This window comes from Electrophorus electricus, chromosome 10 (genome assembly GCF_013358815.1).
Source record: "Electrophorus electricus isolate fEleEle1 chromosome 10, fEleEle1.pri, whole genome shotgun sequence".
NCBI lineage: Eukaryota > Metazoa > Chordata > Actinopteri > Gymnotiformes > Gymnotidae > Electrophorus > Electrophorus electricus.
This window is the reverse complement of record NC_049544.1, coordinates 25,502,056-25,524,555: the sequence shown is the minus strand read 5'-3', so window position 1 is coordinate 25,524,555 and position 22,500 is coordinate 25,502,056. Positions and strand designations below refer to the sequence as shown.

The window sequence follows — 22,500 nt, the reverse complement described above, 5'->3', positions numbered from 1 at the left end:
ACACCAAACCCTTAAATCCTGACTCAGAGAACTAAAACCACACCAAAACCTTAATCCTGGCATAGAAATATAAGACTACACCAAAACCTTTAAATCCTGACTCAGAGATCTAAGACCACACCAAACCCTTAATCCTGGCACAGAAATGTAAGACTACACCAAACCCTTAATCCTGGCACAGAGATTTAAGACCATACCAAACCCTTAATCCTGGCACAGAGATCCAAGGCCACACCAAACCCTTAATTCTGGCACAGAGATCTAAACCCACACTGAACCCTTAATCCTGACTCAGAGATCTAAGACCACACCGAACCCGTAATAATGCCACAGAGATCTAAACTCACACAGAACCCTTACACATACTAGAGACAGTACATGCTACAGATTACAAACTAGGGACTATATATGATAGAGACTATATATACTACAGACTATACATACTGGACTATAAATACTATATATATATATATATATATATAGTTGAAAGTACATACTAGAGACTAGATACTATATATACTAGATACTGTATATACTAGAGACTACACATACTAGACACTGTACATACTAGATACTGTACACTCTACAGACCTTACACACTATAGACTAGAGTCTAAGATACCATTGAACTAGGACACTGTTAGATACAGGAGTCAATGCTGATACCTCAAAATAATTACAACATGAGCAACAAGTGCAGTACTAGAATGTTTTAATGACCCAATAGTAGTAGAATACGAGAGTTCAGACCTTTTAAAGGTTGAGCTCTAAACTTTCCACATGGGTTTGGGCTGTGGTTCTCTTATGGATGGTAGCCTATTCTGAAATTTGTTTAATGCATTTTCAAATTTGCTAATGCTATAATTCAGCAGTATTCAAATGATCATATACTGAAAAAATGTAGAAATAAGAATTCTTTTAAAGGGAAATTGTAAAGGTGACAATGTATTGTTTTGTTACATACAGAATAAAATTCTATTTACACACAAACATAATTTATAAACATTATATATGAATATATGAGTTAAACATTGCTTGGGCACTGGATGTTTGGGGAGAACCAATCATTGCTCACATTCATTCAAATCAACCAATCATCTTGCAGCTCCACAAGAGGGCCGAGCAAAGCAGCTAGACCCAGTGTGCAGCAATAGTAATATTTCCATCTGAGTCAAATTAAAATAGTAGGAACTTTGGCTAAAAGGAGCTAAAAATGTAAGGAAAAACAGAAGTAAAGGTAATTTTTTAAAAGGTAAAACCACCCAATGCCCTTGTCAATAAAATACAAGAACATTTCAAATTGCATCTGCTCACTGATCTGCAAACAGTGAGCAGGGTTGATGAGTTTATTGCTGCAGTTCACCTTATTAAGCTCAGTTCATCTCCAGGTTTAGTCAGTGTAAACCACCACATTAATTAAGCTACACTATGGCCCAGTCAGGCAGAGAAAAATAAAATAAATACTATGTTCATTAGCATATCTGGATACCTGGCCTGAGTTGTTTTAATGCAAATCAGGGTGTTATCACTGATGCGCTAAGATAATACCACTCAGCAGGCCTCTGGGAAGAAATGTTTACAGTCACATAAAGTTCAGGAGCCACACTGCTGGAGGCAGCCTGGAGGAACTTTAAAAGTTTTTATTATAATTTTCCTTATTTCTGATCCCCAGCCCCGGGTTTACAGAACAGCTCCTGTTATCTTCACTCTGTGAAGATGAGGCGTCTCTGTGTCACTGTAGTCAAAAAGTCTTTACTTAGGGCAACGTTTCAGGAGATGTGGGTTAGATGTCTGAAGGCCTAGTGGGGTATGTTAGAGTTTAGGTGTCTGATCGTGTGTGTGTGTGTGTGTGTGTGTGTGTGGGTGTGTGTGTGTGTGTGTGGGTGTGTATGTGTAAGGATGTATGATTCTTATTGCCCCTCCAGGATTATAAATACACCCCCCCAGTGACCTCTGGCCTTTCTCCTCACACAGAAATGATCTGCTCCCCCCGTCACTCCCATGAAAGGCTATTACACAAGTATATATTAATGACAGAGAGAGTAGAGAAGACAGCCAAAGACAGAGAAAAAGAGCAGGAGAGAGAGAGAGAGAGAGAGAGAGAGAGAGAGAGAGAGAGAGAGAGAGAGAGAGACTATGGAGGATGAACTTGTAATAAATAAAGATGAGAAAAAGTAATAAAAAGGAATGGACTGGAGCATTACAGAGTGAACAGGCAGAGACGTCTTCGCTAAAGGGAAATATCTGCTAGTGGTGACATTCTTCTCCTCCTGATGAGCAGATACAATGGCAGTGAAATATCACTCTTCTCTGTTCCATCTGTCTTTGTTTGCTCATCCACACAGTTCAACCTCCAGTCCCATTTCCATGACCATATCTAGCATAAAAATGCCAGGATGCCCACACTTCTGCAGCAGTGTATCCTCTCATCAACATATCAGAATAAACCCAGTGCTTCACAGACACACACACACACACACACACACACCCACCCACACACACACACACACACACACACACACACACACACACACACTCACACTCACACACACATATCCACCCACACTCCCCCCACCCACACTCACACATGCATCTGAGTGTTTCTGCAGATGTTCCTCGCTTATCAGGTGACTCTGGATGCAGATGGAGGTCTGAGAATAGTGGCTTTATGATGATGTCATCCTGCTCTAGGGTGATCTTATGGACTGCAGCCTGAAAATACACTCAGTGCATCTCTGCCATCTGCATTCTATTTTATAATAATAATAATAATAATAATAATAACATCAATAATAACAATAATATTGAATTATTATTTGTGACTTATATAGTACATTCTACTTTGACTAGAAAACCTCAAAGTACTTTACATAGACAACTCTAAAAAAGTCTACATTTATTATTTATTTTTTATTCTAACTTAATAGATAGATAGATAGATAGATAGATAGATAGATAGATAGATAGATAGATAGATAGATAGATAGATAGATAGATAGATAGATAGACAGGAAGACAGGCAGGCAGACAGACAGACAGACAGACAGACAGACAGACTTTATTCATCCTAAAGAAAATGTTGCAGTGTCAGTGCCTCTATGTTCTTTAGATATCAAAAAAAAATGTTTGAAGTCAGTGTAGACCTCAGTTAAACAGGGGTGAGATACTCTGGGCTCTTAAACAGGGGTGAGATACTCTTTGCTCTTAAACAGGGGTGATATACTCTGAGCTGTTAAACAGCGGTGAGATACTCTGGGCTCTTAAACAGGGGTGAGATACTCTGGGCTCTTAAACAGGGGTGAGATACTCTTTGCTCTTAAACAGGGGTGATATACTCTGGGCTCTTAAACAGGGGTGATATACTCTGAGCTGTTAAACAGAGGTGAGATACTCTGGGCTCTTAAACAGGGGTGAGATACTCTGAGCTGTTAAACAGGGGTGAGATACTCTGAGATCTTAAGCAGGGGTGGGATACTCTTTGCTCTTAAACAGGGGTGATATGTCCTGGGCTCTTTTCTAAACTGAAAGAAATGCTGAAACTACTGATTCAGAATCATGTATCATGGAATCACAGATTAATAATATAGAGATGTTACTAATATTGCCCTATAATCACAGAAAGTGGCTGTATATAAATTAACATGAAGGGACCTAAAACAGAACCCTGTGGAACATCATGTTATACTGTTATGCTCTAGAAATCTTTGTTTTCACTAACAAATTAGTAGCAGCCTGACATATATTGATAAAGGATATTAACAAAGGAATTCACATGACTCATTTCAGCCCACAAAGTGTCACACATCCTAATGTCACCAAACATCTGTGTCAATTGAGAAATTTGTTAAGTCATCTTGACATTACGTTGACAAAAGTAGTTTTATGACAACTTATGCTTGTTGGAATAAGCATTTATAAATGTTTCTGTAGATTTCAGTCAGTTATGAAGGGTGGCATGTAGCCTTCTAAACCACAGTCTTCAGTAAAATGTTACCAATTGATTTAAATACAGGGAGGTTAATTCAGTGTGGACTGTTGGTGTATAACATCCATATGGAACTGGTGGCACTAAGCACACATTAATGCTGTCAGTGGAGCTGGGTACAGCCTCAATCACCAGGGAGGCCAGTGTGGATAAATGTCTAAAGAGGTTTTGTATGTGGCTGATTGAAAAGTGATCTTAACCCTGCCTGGGATGGCAGATCTCACTGTTAAGCCTTCGGGAGGTGTCATGGGCTTTATTCAGTAAACACAGATGAAGGGAGGCACCCACCTGATGACCCCTGTGAAGGGATCACCATGTTCTGGTTTCTTGTCTGTAGTGAGTGTGCTGGGTCCTGTGTGAAGCTCACAGTGGTGCTGTGTTTATGGACAGTTGTCTGGTAGGGGCTTGCAGAGACGCATCGCTGCTCAGGGTTGCCTTGGAGAGAGTCTATCAGAACTCATGTCTGTCAAAACGCACGTCTATCAGGTTTATGACAACCACTAAAGCAGACTGGGGCATGATGACATGATGAAACTCAAATAAACTTACAGACATTTCTTAGTGTTGTGTAGTTCAGGAGTGATGGATGGGAGGATTTATATGTACTGTATTATAACTCAGGTGGCTATAACATTACTTTCAGAGCCTGGCCACTTTATTTATAAAGCACTTTTCAATATAGTTCCCAAATATCTCAATATCATTTCCAATATAACTCCCAATGTAAGTGCTTTACTTAGAGAGGTTTAAAAATTTACATTTTACAATAACAACCGTAACATTTTATATCAAGCGATTTATATCAAGCCATTTTAAACAAACTTAGAATCTGGATGAGCTTTGTAAGAAATATTTCCTAACCTCCTCATAGGGCTTTCCAGAGGCCTTCTGCACAGGATGGGCTGTAAAGCTTCAAGAAATTGTCAAGATAAACTGGGCTGTCATTAAGTCATTAAGAGCTTTAAACAACATAGCTAAGACATTAACTGTAATATCTAAGACTGTTCAGTGTGGAGCTCAATAGGAGCAGATGGCAGTAATATTCTCTCATTTCTGTTGCTGATATGGACATAATTGGCCTATTCTTAATTAGGTGAAGCTCATTAAATAGTGCAGCACCATAGTGGAGTCAATCTAAATGTGAACTATATGTTAACAAATGTTTGTGTTCTGCTGAGTTTGCACAAACAGAAAATAGTTTGTGTTTACAGTGTTGTGTTCAAAGCATTACACTGGAATAACACTGGCATTACACTGTAATAACTCCATTTGGTCCAGTGAGAAACCCTTATTCCATTTTATTTTTTATTCCCATTCAGGTAAATATTCAGGTAAAATACGACTGGAATAATACTGTACTGAAGTGTCTATTACAGCAAAGTGCCTAACATAGCAACACTGGAAATATTTTCTTACGCCTCTCCAGAGATGATAAAAGAAAACCGACAAATTTGTGTGTGTGTGTGTGTGTGTGTGTGTGTGTGTGTGTGTGTGTGTGTGTGTTGCTGTAAAGGGCAGAACTCTGGTATGGAGTCACGCTGAGATCAGGAGCTTATGTGAGCTCACCACCCCCAATAGGGTCTGCCTCTGAATACAGCCCTGCATACACTTATACACCAGGGAGTGAGAGGAACCCAATCAGACTCTTCCTTATACAGTGAGAAGCAACTCACTAATAGAGTGAGAGGACTTAAGCTAATACACAGCACATAAGCAAGCAGAGAACTTCCCCTGGAATGGCACGTCATTAGCGCCAGGGTGAGCACTTTCTTGCTGCTGCTGGGAGAGAGATTTGCAGTGATTAGTATGTGATTACCAAGAATAAGTGACAGATTTGCATCTAAAATATCTGAGTGGAATATGGGTTTGTGTGTGTGTGTGTGTGTGAGTGAGTGTGTGTGTGTGTACGTTGAAGCGCTGTATTGAAAAGAAACCTCACCTGTCATAACTGCTGCCATAAATGTAGGAAAGTCGATTATGGAAATGGTAACAGAACTCTGCTGCTTGTCTCAGGCACAGCCACAGAATGCATGTAAGTGGTCGGACTTGGTACGATTCAGTAGCAGCTATAATGGGCAGCCTGTATAATTGGAGAAGACGCTGTTATTTGTGTCCTTAAGGTGTAACTTACTGTGGGCAGAAGTTAAAAGTGCATAATATAAACAAGTATTTGAAGCATTGTATCTTACATGTTAATCCAGAAAAAATATTTTGTGTGTGTATGTGAGAGAGAGAGAGAGAGAGAGAGAGAGAGAGAGAGAGAGAGAGAGAGAGAGAGAGAGAGAGAGAGAGAGAGAGAGAGAAAATAACAAAGAAAGAGGAAACTTTATTTAAACAGGCACAAGGGAAAATGCACTGGAACACATTACCGTGTGTGTATGTATGTGTGTGTGTGTGTGTGTGTGTGCGCGTGTGTGTGTGTGTGTGAACACGTTACCATTTATAAGCAATGGGGTGAAAGGGCACGAACCTGGGAATGTGCAGTCTGCACCTGTGTGTGTGTGTAATTTGTCTTTAAGTTAATATTTTTCATGATAAAACATGCATGACACCATGTAGTCAGTCAGATCACATAAGGATGATCATAACAGCACCCCCCCCCCGAAACCAAATATTACTCAGAATAAGCTCCCCGAAACACATCTAACATCCCCAAAACCAGTTATCACCACAGCAAACAGCCAAAATACTGAAGACATATCCCAACCTGACATCATCTGTTTGACCTGCTGTTCTTCGACTTTACATCCATCACCTCACTAAAAAACAGACTTAAGAAGAGCTTCTAGCCCAGGGCCATGTGAGAACTGAACACTGCCAAACACTGAGGCTGGCAGTTTGAGACCTGGGTGCTTGTTTGCACAACAGTATTTACAGTTATATTTTAGAAACAGATTTTATAAAATCTTTAAACATTCCTAATTGCACTATGATTGTTCATTCATGAATATGTATGTGTGTGTGTGTGTGTGTGTGTGTGTGTGTGTGTGTGTGTGTGTGTGTGTGTGTGTGTGTGTGTAATTTTTACTACATGCTTTAACTCTTTTCTGTTTAACCACTCTGTGAGTGTATTATAAAGATTGCTACCCAGTTTCATTGTACTTCTCCTGAACTCATCTAAAGAACTCAAAATCCAGGTCTCACCCAACCAAACTAAAGACCCAGAATTAAGACCTCCCAACCCTAACCACATCAGGGGCATTTAATTAGGGTTAGGTTATGGGTAAACTCAGTTAAAGGGTTAGGGGTAAACACAGATAAAGAGTTAGGGGTAAACTCAGATAAATGGTTCGAATTAAAGGATTAGGGTTAAACTCGTTAGGTAGGATTATGTATATTTTGGGTTAAACCCATTAAATGATAAATGAGTAAGATTAGATAGAATTAGGTAAAGTCAGATAAAGGCTTCTAAACAACCCATTAAAAGGGAAACTGACAGAGACTGGTGTATGACAGCGGCTGGAGATTTGCTGATAGATGAGTTCTTTTTGCCCTCTGCTGCCCTGCCCCAGTTACCACTATGGAGAGGAAAAGATTCCAACCTTAAGGTCACTCTCTCCTCCTGCTGGGTTAGGTTACGCTCTCACTCTCTGTCACTTTCTCTCTGATGGTGATCTGGTGTCAGGTTAAGGAATTAGGGTGCGTGAGGGTCAGTTACCCACTGAATCAGACAGAATGCAACTATATTTAACCTTCACCCAAAGGGGACACCATTAAGGTGTCTGTTGAACCTAAATAGGCACCAAAATTATGCTATTTGTAAAAGTTCAAAATGATTAAGAAAATGCCTCATGCGTAGTGTTCCGGTCTATAGCAGAGCTGCAGTAGCTGCCGCACTCCAATGGTCATCTATGCAGACAAGCCTCCAGAAACCAGTTCATTATTTGTAAAATCATAACTTATAGTTTTATGTTTAGTAAATAATTTCTGGTAATTTTCATTTTTGTTTTCACTCCTTAAAGTACAGACAGCTGAAAATGTGCAAAGATTCCATCATTCTGTTTAGGATAAACACAGTTTTTATCTTAAACACACTTTTTAGCTTAAACACACTTTCAAATAAAATATCAATTTATTTATATAGCACTTTTTACAACAGATATTGTCACAAAGCAGCTTTGCAAATATCCAAGTCCAAGCCCCCAGTCAGCAAGCCAAGGGTGACAGTGGCAAGGAAAAGCTCCCTAGAGCACGAGGAAGAAACCTGGAGAGGAACCAAGACTCAAAGGGGCGCCTAACCTCCTCTGGCTGACAAAAGTCCCCACAATAATAACAAATAAAAGATCAAAATTAATTAAAAAATAAGCGATTAATGTCTAGACCAATTTTCTAGCGGTCCTATTCTTGTCCCGATGGTGTGCATGTGTCTGAGACCCATCCCGCAAGATATTGTCCATTAAGGGCAACGGAGAAGTAATTTGGCTAGATGGCTACTGTCCATGGAATCATGAGGCACATTTTCAAGAGTCATTTAGAATACGTCTGATACGTGAAACACGTCTGATACATGAAACACGTCTACTTCTCGTGACCAAAAATTGTTGTCTTTCATATGTCCAGTATTAACAGAATCACAGCACTGTAACCTCAAAAACATTTCAGTAGCAGGGAACTTCTTTAGCTTTACCTCAATGTGTGATTCTTTATATATTTACCTTTAGCTAAACTTCTTTACCTTTAGCTAAATGTGTGATTCTTTATTTTCAGTCTTCATTTCACCTGGCCTACAGGGATAGAAACATTCTATTTATAATATTACTAAACACTTGATTATTGTTATTGTTATTGTATAATTATAATTATAATATTATTGTCATTATTGGTTCTCTATTTCAGCCCCAGAAGCACAACCGGAAGGTAAGCCTGTGTGTGTCTATTTGTGTGTGTGTGTGTGTGTGTGTGTGTGTGTGTGTGTGTGTGTGTGTGTGTGTGTGTGTGTATGTGTGTGTGCACGCGCGTGCGTATGCGTGTGTGAGTTTGTGTTCTGTGGATAATGCTAATACAGTATGTGTGAGTGGTCCAGCAAGTCCTCAAACTATACTGACAATTAGCCTAAGAGGTTCAGGGGTTACAGAGCCGTCATTAAGGCTCAGAGTTATTTTTGGTTAGGGTTGGAAGTTATATTGAAATTATATATATTAGATTATTTACTAGATGGGTTTGGGGACTAAGTTTAAAATAGGGGATTTGTTTAATTATGAGAAGAACTATTTCATGGAGAGATAAGGTTTGTTTAGGGTTTGGGGTAGGTGGAATGGTTAAGGTTAGTTAGGTAGGCAAGATTAGGTGTAGGGGTTAGGGGGACAGAATTAGGATTAGAGAGCCAGGGTTAGTATTAGGGTTCAGGAGGTTGGGTTAAGATTAGGTTTCAAGAGGCAGGGTTATGGATGAGGAAGCAGGATTAAATGTTAGTATTAAGAAGGCATGTTTATGTGTAGACATTAGGAAGTCAGGGTTACATGTAGAGATTACAAAGGCAGGGTTACATGTAGAGGTTAGGAAGGCATGGATTGGGGTGCTGTTGGTTGCTCCTACAACAATCCATTTTCTGGATTTTTGTTTGGAGGTATAGAAAAGTTTATATTTCAATATTCTGAATATAAAGTTTTTCAAATTGTCCTTTGATTTATCTTCACTAAAATAGGACTGTTGAAATACAGTCATTCTGTACTGAGTTAGAAGCATAATAGAATTGTGATTCTACAGCAACTGTTCCAGTTGCACTGGAACAGGTATTAGGGAAGAGGGTATAGGCATGTATACATCCTGATGTATTATTCCTGTAATATCATTATTTTAATCAGAAATAAACTATTTAAGAAGGAGGGTGGTTGGAGAGAGAGAGATAGGTGCAATCGAGGAGATTCTTTAATCTCCATGATAAAGGCAATAAAACAAGCACAGTGTTGAGATGGTTATAAGCAAAAAGAACAATAAATAAATAACCAAGAAACAATAAATCAAACATGGTGGCACGGGGTAACTGTGGGCTTTATTATCTCTGGAGGAGAGTATCTGTGGGACAAATAAGGTAGAGATGCTTGTGTGTTATCTGGTGAATTGGAGCAGGGCATGTACTGTGTATGTGTGTGTGTGTGTGTGTGTACGCGCGTGTGTGTCAGGCGGCGTGCCTGTCCTGCTGGTCAGTGTTTTTAGTGTGCCTGGGCCGTGTTCAAACGTGTGCCTGGGCCGTGTTCTGCGAGTGCAGCTCAGACCCATACAGTGACGTGAGCTATTAATGATATGTTAATATGGTAATGATTTGCAAAGATTAGCAAATGGCATTATATCTTCATATCCTCAACCCTTGTTGTGTACACAAACACACACCAAACAGCACACACACACATACACACACACGTACACGCACGTACACACACATACACACACACACACACACACACACACGCACGCACGCACACACACACACCTCTTGCGTCTCAATCAGTGTATTAAAATGTATTATATTTCTAATTGTATCTTTAAAACCAAATGTGATGTTACTATTTGAAAGCAATTGTCACTAAATTGTCACTAAATAGAAACTGAATAGTTTAATGGTAATGTTCAAAAATTGATTTACATTGATAATAATTAATCAGATGTTTCTTTGAAAATCCAAAAATAAAAAATAAGTATAAATGCATTTATCAATTTTATATTTAATCCATTTAACTTCTTATTCAATCTCCAATAGAACCGGAGCCAGAATATGGTGAGATAACACACTATTTGCATGAGAGAGACAGAGAGAGAATTTCCTTGTGTGGGATTAAATTATTATTATTATTTTTTTAATGTCTGATCAAAGACTGCACAGGAGAGTTTGGTTAACAAGGGTTATTGATCTTTAATGTACCTCCACTGCCTGGGAGCAGATGGAGACAGACTGCTGTATTCTTCACTGATTGTTTCAGGGAATTCCATTGTGGACCAATCACTGTTAGCAGTGCCTGGTGTAAAAGTGACAGGTTTCCTTCCAATCAGACACCTGTCAGGGAATGTGTGATAACAGCAACATGAGAGACAGAAATGCATCTCAGTCTAGCCCCAGGCAGATGGTGGAGAGGAAACGTGATAATTTCAATGATTTAAACATGTTATATAAATATGGAATATACATGCAATGTGTTTTGCTGATTATATGTATGTAAAATATACATGCAATCTGTATTTTACTGAACATGTGTATGAAAAATATACATGGTTTGTGTTTTACTGTGTGTGTTTCAACCATCAAGCCAAAATTGTTTAAACATTCCTAAGTTTATCTACAGTAGTAACAGTAGTTAACCTAAGGACTGTTTTAACTAGGACACACAGTGTCATTGATGTGAAGCACCACAGCTGTTTCAGCTAACAGCACCACCTCAAGGTGAATTATATTATAAACGAGAGTGAGTGAGTGAGTGAGTGAGTGAGTGGGTGAGTGAATGAGTGGGTGAGTGAATGAGTGGGTGAGTGATTGAGTAAGTGGGTGAGTGGATGAGAGGGTGAGAGAGTGGGTTAGTAAGTCTGTGAGTGAGTGAATGAGTGAGAGAGTGAGTGAGCGAGTGAGTGGGTGAATGAGTGAGTGATTGGGTGAGTGAGTGGGTGTGTAAGTTTGTGAGTGAGTGAGTGAGTTAGTGAGTAGGTGAGTAAGTCTGTGAGTGAATGAGTGAGTGAGTGAGTAAGTTTGTGAGTGAGTGATTAGGTGAGTGAGTGGGTGAGTAAGTTTGTGAGTGAGTGAATGAGTGAGTGAGTGAGTTACAATTCAGTCCCATGAGGTTCTTCACATCTAAAGGGTGCTAACAGCAACTCTAACTCCCCTTTTGTGCAGGAATAATCTCCTGTTTTCCAAAACATTGGTCACGCGCATGTAACATGTAACCTTCTCTCCTCTCATACAAACAAGGGTTTCCTGTTGTATGAACTATTTGTTTAAGCATGTATACTATCACCATGCTATATAGATATCTTAGAGTAAACGACCCAGTATTTGTTGGGTGATCTTTGACCATGTGATTATATTTGCTCATGTTTGTTAAGGGGGACATGATTATATTTGCTCATGTTTGTTAAGGGGGACATGATTATATTTGCTCATGTTTGTTAAGGGGGACATGATTATATTTGATCATGTTTGTGAATGGGACATGATTATATTTGATCATGTTTGTTAAGGGGGACATGATTATATTTGATCATGTTTGTTAAGGGGGACATGATTATATTTGATCATGTCCCCCTTAACAAACATGATAAAATATAATCACATCCCTCTTAACATGATCAAATATAATCACGTCACTCTTAACATGATCAAAAATCACACAACAAATACAGGGTCATTTACGCTAAGATATCTGAATAGCATGGTAAGGGGGACATGATTATATTTGATCATGTTAATGGGGACATGATTATATTTGATCATGTTTGTTAAGGGGGACATGATTATAATTGATCATGTTTGTTAAGAGGGACATGATTAAATTTGATCATGTTAAGGGGGACATGATTATATTTGATCATGTTTGATCATGACATTATTATATTTATGATATATATAATTATATATATGATTATATACTGTGATTATATATATGATTATATACTGATTATATACTGTGCCATAAATGTGTTTGTTGGTGCAGGTGCATATTTAATATCTGTACATTACTGCAATATGTGGCGTGTATTACATATGTGGTGTGTTTTGCATATGTGGTGTGTATTACATATATGGTATGTATTCTGTATGTGGTGTGTATTATGTATGTGGTGTGTATTACGTATGTGGTGTGTATTACATATATGGTGTGTATTATGTATGCGGTGTGTATTACATATGTGGTGTGTATTACATATGCAGTGTGTATTACATATGTGGTGTGTATTACATGTGCGGTGTGTATTACCTATGTAGTGTGTATTATATATATGGTATGTATTACATATGTGGTGTGTATTACCTATTTAGTGTGTATTACATATATGGTATGTATTACGTATGTGGTGTGTATTACGTGTGTGTGTGTGTGTATTTTGGTGTGTTTGTGTGTGTATTTTGGGTGTGTTTGTGTTTTTGTGTGTGTGATGAATGTGGTCCCTCACTTTTCTATTTTCTTTTTATAGAAAAGACAGAGCTGAGCAGTCTGTTTTTAGAGAAGCCAGAGTCTGTTGTGGCTATAGCAGGTATAACAACACACACACACACACACACGCGCACACACACACACACGCACACACACACACACACACACACACACACACACACACACACACACACAAAAACAATACAGGAAAAAAACTTTATTCCCTGGTCATGCAAGTGCAAAACTACCATGTTCAATGAACTACCATGGCCAGTAAAATATCATGATCAATAAACTACCATGCTCGGTAAATTACCATGGCCAGTGAACTACCATAGCCAATAAACTACCATGATCAGTGAATTACTATGATCAATGAACTACCATGATCAGTGAACTACCGTGGCCAGTAAACTACCATGATCAGTGAACTACCATAATCAGTGAACTACCATGATCTGTAAACTACCATGATTGGTGAACTACAATGATCAGTAAACTATTATCAGTGAGTGCAAAACACAAAAGTTAAATCAAAAGCTTGAGAGTAAATCATAAAACATGATAGAAACAGCAGAAACACACCAACATTAACTCAGGATGGAAAGAACAGGAACCACGGCCTGAAATGTATTATGATATTGCAGGTAGTGCTGAGAGACTCTCTGTATCTCTAATACTGAGACGCTCTGTATCTCTAGTACTGAGATGTTGTATCTCTAGTACTGAGATGCTCTGTATAATACTCAGACGCTCTGTATATCTAGTACTGAGACGCTCTGTATCTCTAGTACTGAGATGCTCTGTTTCTCTAGTACTTAGACGCTCTGTATCTCTAGTACTGCGATGCTCTGTATCTCTAGTACTGAGACACTCGGTATCTCTAGTACTCAGATGCTCTGTATCTCTAGTACTGAGATGTTGTATCTCTAGTACTGAGATGCTCTGTATCTCTAGTACTGAGTTGTTGTATCTCTAGTACTGAGATGCTCTGTATCTCTAATACTCAGACGCTCTGTATCTCTAGTACTGGGATGCTTTGTATCTCTAGTACACAGACGCTCTGTATCTTTAGTACTGAGATGCTGTGTATCTCTAGTACTCTGACGCTCTGTATATTTAGTACTGAGATGCTCTGTATCTCTAGTATTGAGACGCTCTGTATCTCTAGTACTGAGATACTCTGTATCTCTAGTACTGAGATACTCTGTATCTTTAGTACTCAGGTCCTCTGTATCTCTAGTACTGAGATGCTCTGTATTTCTAGTACTCAGGCACTTTGTATCTCTAGTACTGAGATGCTCTGTATCTCTAGTACTGATGTAGCTATACTCTGTAGCTCTATTACTGAGAAACATAGCTATACTCTGTATTAAAATATGCTCCACTCACAATATGCTCTTCATCAAAGAGCAGTACACATCACTTAAGCAAAGTGATAAACATTTGTGTGCATGTGTGTGTGTGTGTGTGTGTGTGTGTGTGTGTGTGTGTGTGTGTGTGTGTGTGTTGCACGCGTGCACAGGTAAGGATGTGGTGTTTGTAGCTAAGGTGGACGCATCTAATATGGCGAAGAAGCCTGTTCTGAAGTGGATGAAAGGCAAGTGGCTGGATCTCGGCAGCAAAGCAGGAAAACACTTGCAGCTTAAAGAAACGTACGACAGGAACACAAAGGTGAGGCACAGAGGGTGCGTGTATGTGTGTGTGTGTGTGTGTGTGTGTGATTTGTGAAACCAACACTCAAGATTCAGCTCCACCACAGAATATTTCTTCCTGTTTTGTGTAATGTGCTCTCTTTAGATTAATGTACTTTATTTATTTAATAAAAAATTATAATTTTTGCCTGTGTGTGTTTCATTCATGTTTGCGTGTGTGTGCATATGTGTTTGTGCGTTTGTGTGTGTTTGGTGTGTGCGTGTTCATGTGTGTGGTCAGGTGTACACATATGAGTTGAAGATCGTAAAGGTTGTGGCAGGTGATGCCGGAAGTTATCGGTGTGAGGTCTCGTCTAAAGACAAGTGTGACAGCTGCACGTTTGAAATCTCAGTGGAAAGTAAGAAGAAGAAAAAAAACTTTACCTTTACAGACACACAGGCACCTAAACACACAATCACATGCACAGAGACACACACGTACAAAGACACACAGGCATGTAAATGAACACTCACACACACAGAGACACACAGGTACCTAAACATAGACACATGTGCAGGACAATCACACATCAATGGCACTGGCAGCAAGGGTGTAAATTTCATTTCATTGTTTCATTTTATTACTTGGGTCTTTCTACTTAACTGGCACTTTGATGCACTGAAAAATGAATGAAATGTCTGTTTTTCTTGTGTCATCATTTTAACTGATCTGGCTAGCTGACAAATAGAACACACCGCCTGTTACCTGTATCATAAATAGAACACACATTCACACACCGCCTGTTACCTGTATCATAAATAGAACACTCACACACCGCCTGTAACCTGTATCATAAATAGAACACTCACACACCGCCTGTAACCTGTATCATAAATAGAACACACACTCACACACCGCCTGTAACGTGTATCATAAATAGAACACACACTCACACACCGCCTGTAACCTGTATCATAAATAGAACACACACTCACACACCGCCTGTAACGTGTATCATAAATAGAACACACACTCACACACTGCCTGTAACCTGTATCATAAATAGAACACACAGAACACACATAGAACACACACTCACACACCGCCTGTAACCTGTATCATAAATAGAACACTCACACACCGCCTGTAACCTGTATCATAAATAGAACACACACTCACACACCGCCTGTAACCTGTATCATAAATAGAACACTCACACACCGCCTGTAACCTGTATCATAAATAGAACACACACTCACACACCGCCTGTTACCTGTATCATAAATAGAACACACACTCACACACCGCCTGTAACCTGTATCATAAATAGAACACACATTCACGCACCGCCTGTTACCTGTATCATAAATAGAACACACACTCACACACCGCCTGTTACCTGTATCATAAATAGAACACACCGCCTGTAACCTGTATCATAAATAGAACACACACTCACACACCGCCTGTTACCTGTATCATAAATAGAACACTTACACCTCGCCTGTAACGTGTATCATAAATAGAACACACACTCACACACCGCCTGTAACCTGTATCATAAATAGAACACACACTCACACACCGCCTGTTACCTGTATCATAAATAGAACACACACTCACACACCGCCTGTAACGTGTATCATAAATAGAACACACACTCACACACCGCCTGTAACCTGTATCATAAATAGAACACACACTCACACACCGCCTGTTACCTGTATCATAAATAGAACACACACTCATACACCGCCTGTAACCTGTATCATAAATAGAACACACACTCACACACCGCCTGTAACCTGTATCATAAATAGAACACTCACACACCGCCTGTAACCTGTATCATAAATAGAACACACACTCACACACCGCCTGTAACCTGTATCATAAATAGAACACACACTCACACACCGCCTGTAACGTGTATCATAAATAGAACACACACTCACACACTGCCTGTAACCTGTATCATAAATAGAACACACAGAACACACATAGAACACACACTCACACACCGCCTGTAACCTGTATCATAAATAGAACACTCACACACCGCCTGTAACCTGTATCATAAATAGAACACACACTCACACACCGCCTGTAACCTGTATCATAAATAGAACACTCACACACCGCCTGTAACCTGTATCATAAATAGAACACACACTCAAACACCGCCTGTTACCTGTATCATAAATAGAACACACACTCACACACCGCCTGTAACGTGTATCATAAATAGAACACACACTCACACACCGCCTGTAACCTGTATCATAAATAGAACACACACTCACACACCGCCTGTAACCTGTATCATAAATAGAACACACACTCACACACCACCTGTAATGTGTATCATAAATAGAACACACTCACACACCGCCTGTTACCTGTATCATAAATAGAACACACATTCACGCACCGCCTGTTACCTGTATCATAAATAGAACACACACTCACACACCGCCTGTTACCTGTATCATAAATAGAACACACCGCCTGTTACCTGTATCATAAATAGAACACACACTCACACACCACCTGTTACCTGTATCATAAATAGAACACACACTCACACACCGCCTGTTACCTGTATCATAAATAGAACACTTACACCTCGCCTGTAACGTGTATCATAAATAGAACACACACTCACACACCGCCTGTAACCTGTATCATAAATAGAACACACACTCACACACCGCCTGTTACCTGTATCATAAATAGAACACACACTCACACACCGCCTGTAACGTGTATCATAAATAGAACACACACTCACACACCGCCTGTAACCTGTATCATAAATAGAACACACACTCACACACCGCCTGTTACCTGTATCATAAATAGAACACACACTCATACACCGCCTGTAACCTGTATCATAAATAGAACACACACTCACACACCGCCTGTTACCTGTATCATAAATAGAACACACACTCACACACCGCCTGTTACCTGTATCATAAATAGAACACACACTCACACACCACCTGTAACCTGTATCATAAATAGAACACACACTCACACACCGCCTGTTACCTGTATCATAAATAGAACACACTCACACACCGCCTGTAACGTGTATCATAAATAGAACACACACTCACACACCGCCTGTTACCTGTATCATAAATAGAACACACACTCATACACCGCCTGTAACCTGTATCATAAATAGAACACACACTCACACACCGCCTGTTACCTGTATCATAAATAGAACACACACTCACACACCGCCTGTTACCTGTATCATAAATAGAACACACACTCACACACCGCCTGTAACGTGTATCATAAATAGAACACACACTCACACACCGCCTGTAACCTGTATCATAAATAGAACACACACTCACACACCGCCTGTAACCTGTATCATAAATAGAACACACACTCACACACCACCTGTAATGTGTATCATAAATAGAACACACACTCACACACCGCCTGTTACCTGTATCATAAATAGAACACACATTCACGCACCGCCTGTTACCTGTATCATAAATAGAACACACACTCACACACCGCCTGTTACCTGTATCATAAATAGAACACACCGCCTGTTACCTGTATCATAAATAGAACACACACTCACACACCACCTGTTACCTGTATCATAAATAGAACACACACTCACACACCGCCTGTTACCTGTATCATAAATAGAACACTTACACCTCGCCTGTAACGTGTATCATAAATAGAACACACACTCACACACCGCCTGTAACCTGTATCATAAATAGAACACACACTCACACACCGCCTGTAACCTGTATCATAAATAGAACACACACTCACACACCGCCTGTTACCTGTATCATAAATAGAACACACACTCATACACCGCCTGTAACCTGTATCATAAATAGAACACACACTCACACACCGCCTGTAACCTGTATCATAAATAGAACACTCACACACCGCCTGTAACCTGTATCATAAATAGAACACACACTCACACACCGCCTGTAACCTGTATCATAAATAGAACACACACTCACACACCGCCTGTAACCTGTATCATAAATAGAACACACACTCACACACCGCCTGTACCGTGTATCATAAATAGAACACACACTCACACACTGCCTGTAACCTGTATCATAAATAGAACACACAGAACACACATAGAACACACACTCACACACCGCCTGTAACCTGTATCATAAATAGAACACTCACACACCGCCTGTAACCTGTATCATAAATAGAACACACACTCACACACCGCCTGTAACCTGTATCATAAATAGAACACTCACACACCGCCTGTAACCTGTATCATAAATAGAACACACACTCACACACCGCCTGTTACCTGTATCATAAATAGAACACACACTCACACACCGCCTGTAACGTGTATCATAAATAGAACACACACTCACACACCGCCTGTAACCTGTATCATAAATAGAACACACACTCACACACCGCCTGTAACCTGTATCATAAATAGAACACACACTCACACACCACCTGTAATGTGTATCATAAATAGAACACACACTCACACACCGCCTGTTACCTGTATCATAAATAGAACACACATTCACGCACCGCCTGTTACCTGTATCATAAATAGAACACACACTCACACACCGCCTGTTACCTGTATCATAAATAGAACACACCGCCTGTTACCTGTATCATAAATAGAACACACACTCACACACCACCTGTTACCTGTATCATAAATAGAACACACACTCACACACCGCCTGTTACCTGTATCATAAATAGAACACTTACACCTCGCCTGTAACGTGTATCATAAATAGAACACACACTCACACACCGCCTGTAACCTGTATCATAAATAGAACACACACTCACACACCGCCTGTTACCTGTATCATAAATAGAACACACACTCACACACCGCCTGTAACGTGTATCATAAATAGAACACACACTCACACACCGCCTGTAACCTGTATCATAAATAGAACACACACTCACACACCGCCTGTTACCTGTATCATAAATAGAACACACACTCATACACCGCCTGTTACCTGTATCATAAATAGAACACACACTCACACACCGCCTGTAACGTGTATCATAAATAGAACACACACTCACACACCGCCTGTTACCTGTATCATAAATAGAACACACACTCACACACTGCCTGTAATGTGTATCATAAATAGAACACACACTCACACACCGCCTGTTACCTGTATCATAAATAGAACACACACTCACACACCGCCTGTAACGTGTATCATAAATACATGAGTGAGATTTTTAACAAACCAAACTGTTAAAAATCGAACATTTTAGGTGCTTTGCAGATTTTTATAGTGGCTGTCCTGCCGCTCTAGATATAGTTAGCTAGCTAGCAGTCCATCAAGGACTCATACCTACTGTGATGTCGTACGTAATGATAAAGTCCATCAGGGACTCACCTACTGTGACGTCGTACGTAATGATACAGTCCATGAAGGACTCATACATACTGTGGCGTTGTAGGTAATGATACAGTCCATCAGGGACTCATACCTACTGTGGCGTCGTAGGTAATGATACAGCCCATCAGGGACTCATACCTACTGTGGCGTCGTACGTAATGATACAGTCCATCAAGGACTCATACCTACTGTGACGTCGTACGTAATGATACAGTCCATCAAGGACTCATACCTACTGTGACGTCGTACGTAATGATACAGTCCATCAGGGACTCACCTACTGTGACGTCGTAGGTAATGATACAGTCCATCAGGCACTCATACGTACTGTGACGTCGTACGTAATGATACAGTCCATCAGGGACTCATACATACTGTGGCGTTGTAGGTAATGATACAGTCCATCAGGGACTCATACCTACCGTGACGTGATAAGTAATGATACAGCCTACAGTCTTTTTCTTAATATTCGAGGAGATACTGAAGCTTTCCCACAGATTCTCAGAAGAGTGAATGGCCCAATGGAGAACGATAATATCTGTCATGAATTTACTTTGCTCCCTACATAATAATCACAATGTAACAATTAAGGCTGTCCAAGAAGTACGTTAAATGTAGTTAAAGACAAACTTAACATTAGATAGCTAGCTAGCTAATTAAATGAACATGAATTAGCTAGGTACTAAACATGTAGACGTGCTTGGCTAATGAGACTTATGCTATGCTAACATTCTACCAAGAGCACCACAAGCAACAGGTCTGTTAACGTTAGTCCTAGCAATAACGTTATGACAGAAGACAGCTACAGATCCATTATCCTCCTGCAGAGCAGGAACAGGTAGCAATAATTTCATTTTATTGTCTCTTCTAACTTTTGGATTGCAGCAGCATGGTTTGGTATTGCAGTTACATATTGTTATTACTATCTTTATGCCTAAGATTAACTGCTATTATGATACTGCTAAATGAGGGAATGTGTTGTTTGCTTTGCTAACTTGTACTGCATGTAACTCTGGATTATATTTAATATAACCATATATAATAATAACGTCTTGTGGCAATGGTGTTGTTTTTCAGGCCTGTTGGCTGGTCTTTGAAATATCATTAACTTGCAAAAAAATAATAATAATAATAATAATTTGATCTGTTGCTTGCTCATGCACTTGTGAGTATTCGTACGTGCAAGATCTGGAACCTAGGCATTAGGTAGCCTACAAGCAGTGGGCAGTTACTGTGTGTTAATATAATCTATAAATATTAATGCGTATTACGTACAGTGTGCAGTTACTGTGTGTTAATATAATCTACTGTGTTTTCTGTGAAATATATTCATGGTATATTCAATATATTCATGGTAGCACCACAGCATGGCATACACACACCCACTGCTCACACACTGAGACACACATGCACTCACACTCACATGTGCACACACACATAGGGTACACATACACACATACACATACACATGCGCATGCAAACACACACATATATATACACACACACACGCGCGCAAACACACACACCTGTACAGATATACCTGCACACACACCCTTTCACACAGACTGATGCACATGCCCAGACATACAAACACATACACACATACAGACACACACACACACACACACATTCCAGTAACTAATCTGAAGCTGTGTTTGTTCTTTTAGCTGCTGAACAAGAAGGACATCAAGATATTCTTTCTGCCTTTAAACGAGCGTAAGTGTGTGTGTCTGTGTGTGGTGCACATGTGTGTGTGTTTGTGTGTGCACCTGTGTGTGTGTGTGTGTGTGTGTGTGTGTGTGTGTGTGTGTGTGTGTGTGCGCATTTGTTTGAAGGGGTGCAGTATCTCTTGGCTTGTCTCACATTAGTTACAGTAAACTATAATGGATTTCTATCCTCTCTGTCTCTTTCACACACAGGTAGAGATCATGGGGACACAGACTATAAATTATATAAATAATATTTAGTTAAATAACAATGATATAATAAAAAAACATAAGGTTTGTAATAAGGTTTGTAATCAAGTTTATAATAAGGTTTATAATAAGGCACATGGCACGGCATCACCATGGGAACCACAAAGCTAGAAGAATGACAGTAGTTATAGAATACATAGTTATATAGTACAGTTATATAGATAAATAGTATAGTTATATAGCATAGTTATATAGAACAGATATATAGTACAGATATATAGTTATATAGTAGTTATATAGCTAAATAGTATAGTTATATAGTACAGTTATATAGTTATATAGTATAGCTATATAATTAAATAGTACAATTATATAGTTATATAGTACAGTTATATAGTTATAAGTGTGTGTGTTTTATTGTGTGTTTGTGTATA

The 22,500-nt window shown here is 39.4% G+C and overlaps 1 protein-coding gene across 2 annotated transcripts in view; it reads left to right on the top strand.

Moving 5' to 3' along the window:
• mybpc2b (myosin binding protein Cb) overlaps window positions 1-22,500 on the top strand; it is a 38,842-nt gene that overhangs the window by 1,666 nt on the left and 14,676 nt on the right. The window contains exons 2-7 of one of the 2 annotated variants that reach the window (XM_035530928.1): window positions 8,822-8,842; window positions 10,683-10,700; window positions 13,103-13,162; window positions 14,588-14,736; window positions 14,998-15,115; window positions 21,818-21,866. In XM_035530928.1, the coding sequence (XP_035386821.1) occupies window positions 8,822-8,842; window positions 10,683-10,700; window positions 13,103-13,162; window positions 14,588-14,736; window positions 14,998-15,115; window positions 21,818-21,866 (415 nt within the window). The remainder of the gene's footprint in view (window positions 1-8,821; window positions 8,843-10,682; window positions 10,701-13,102; window positions 13,163-14,587; window positions 14,737-14,997; window positions 15,116-21,817; window positions 21,867-22,500) is intronic. The other variant, XM_035530929.1, reaches the window with a different exon arrangement.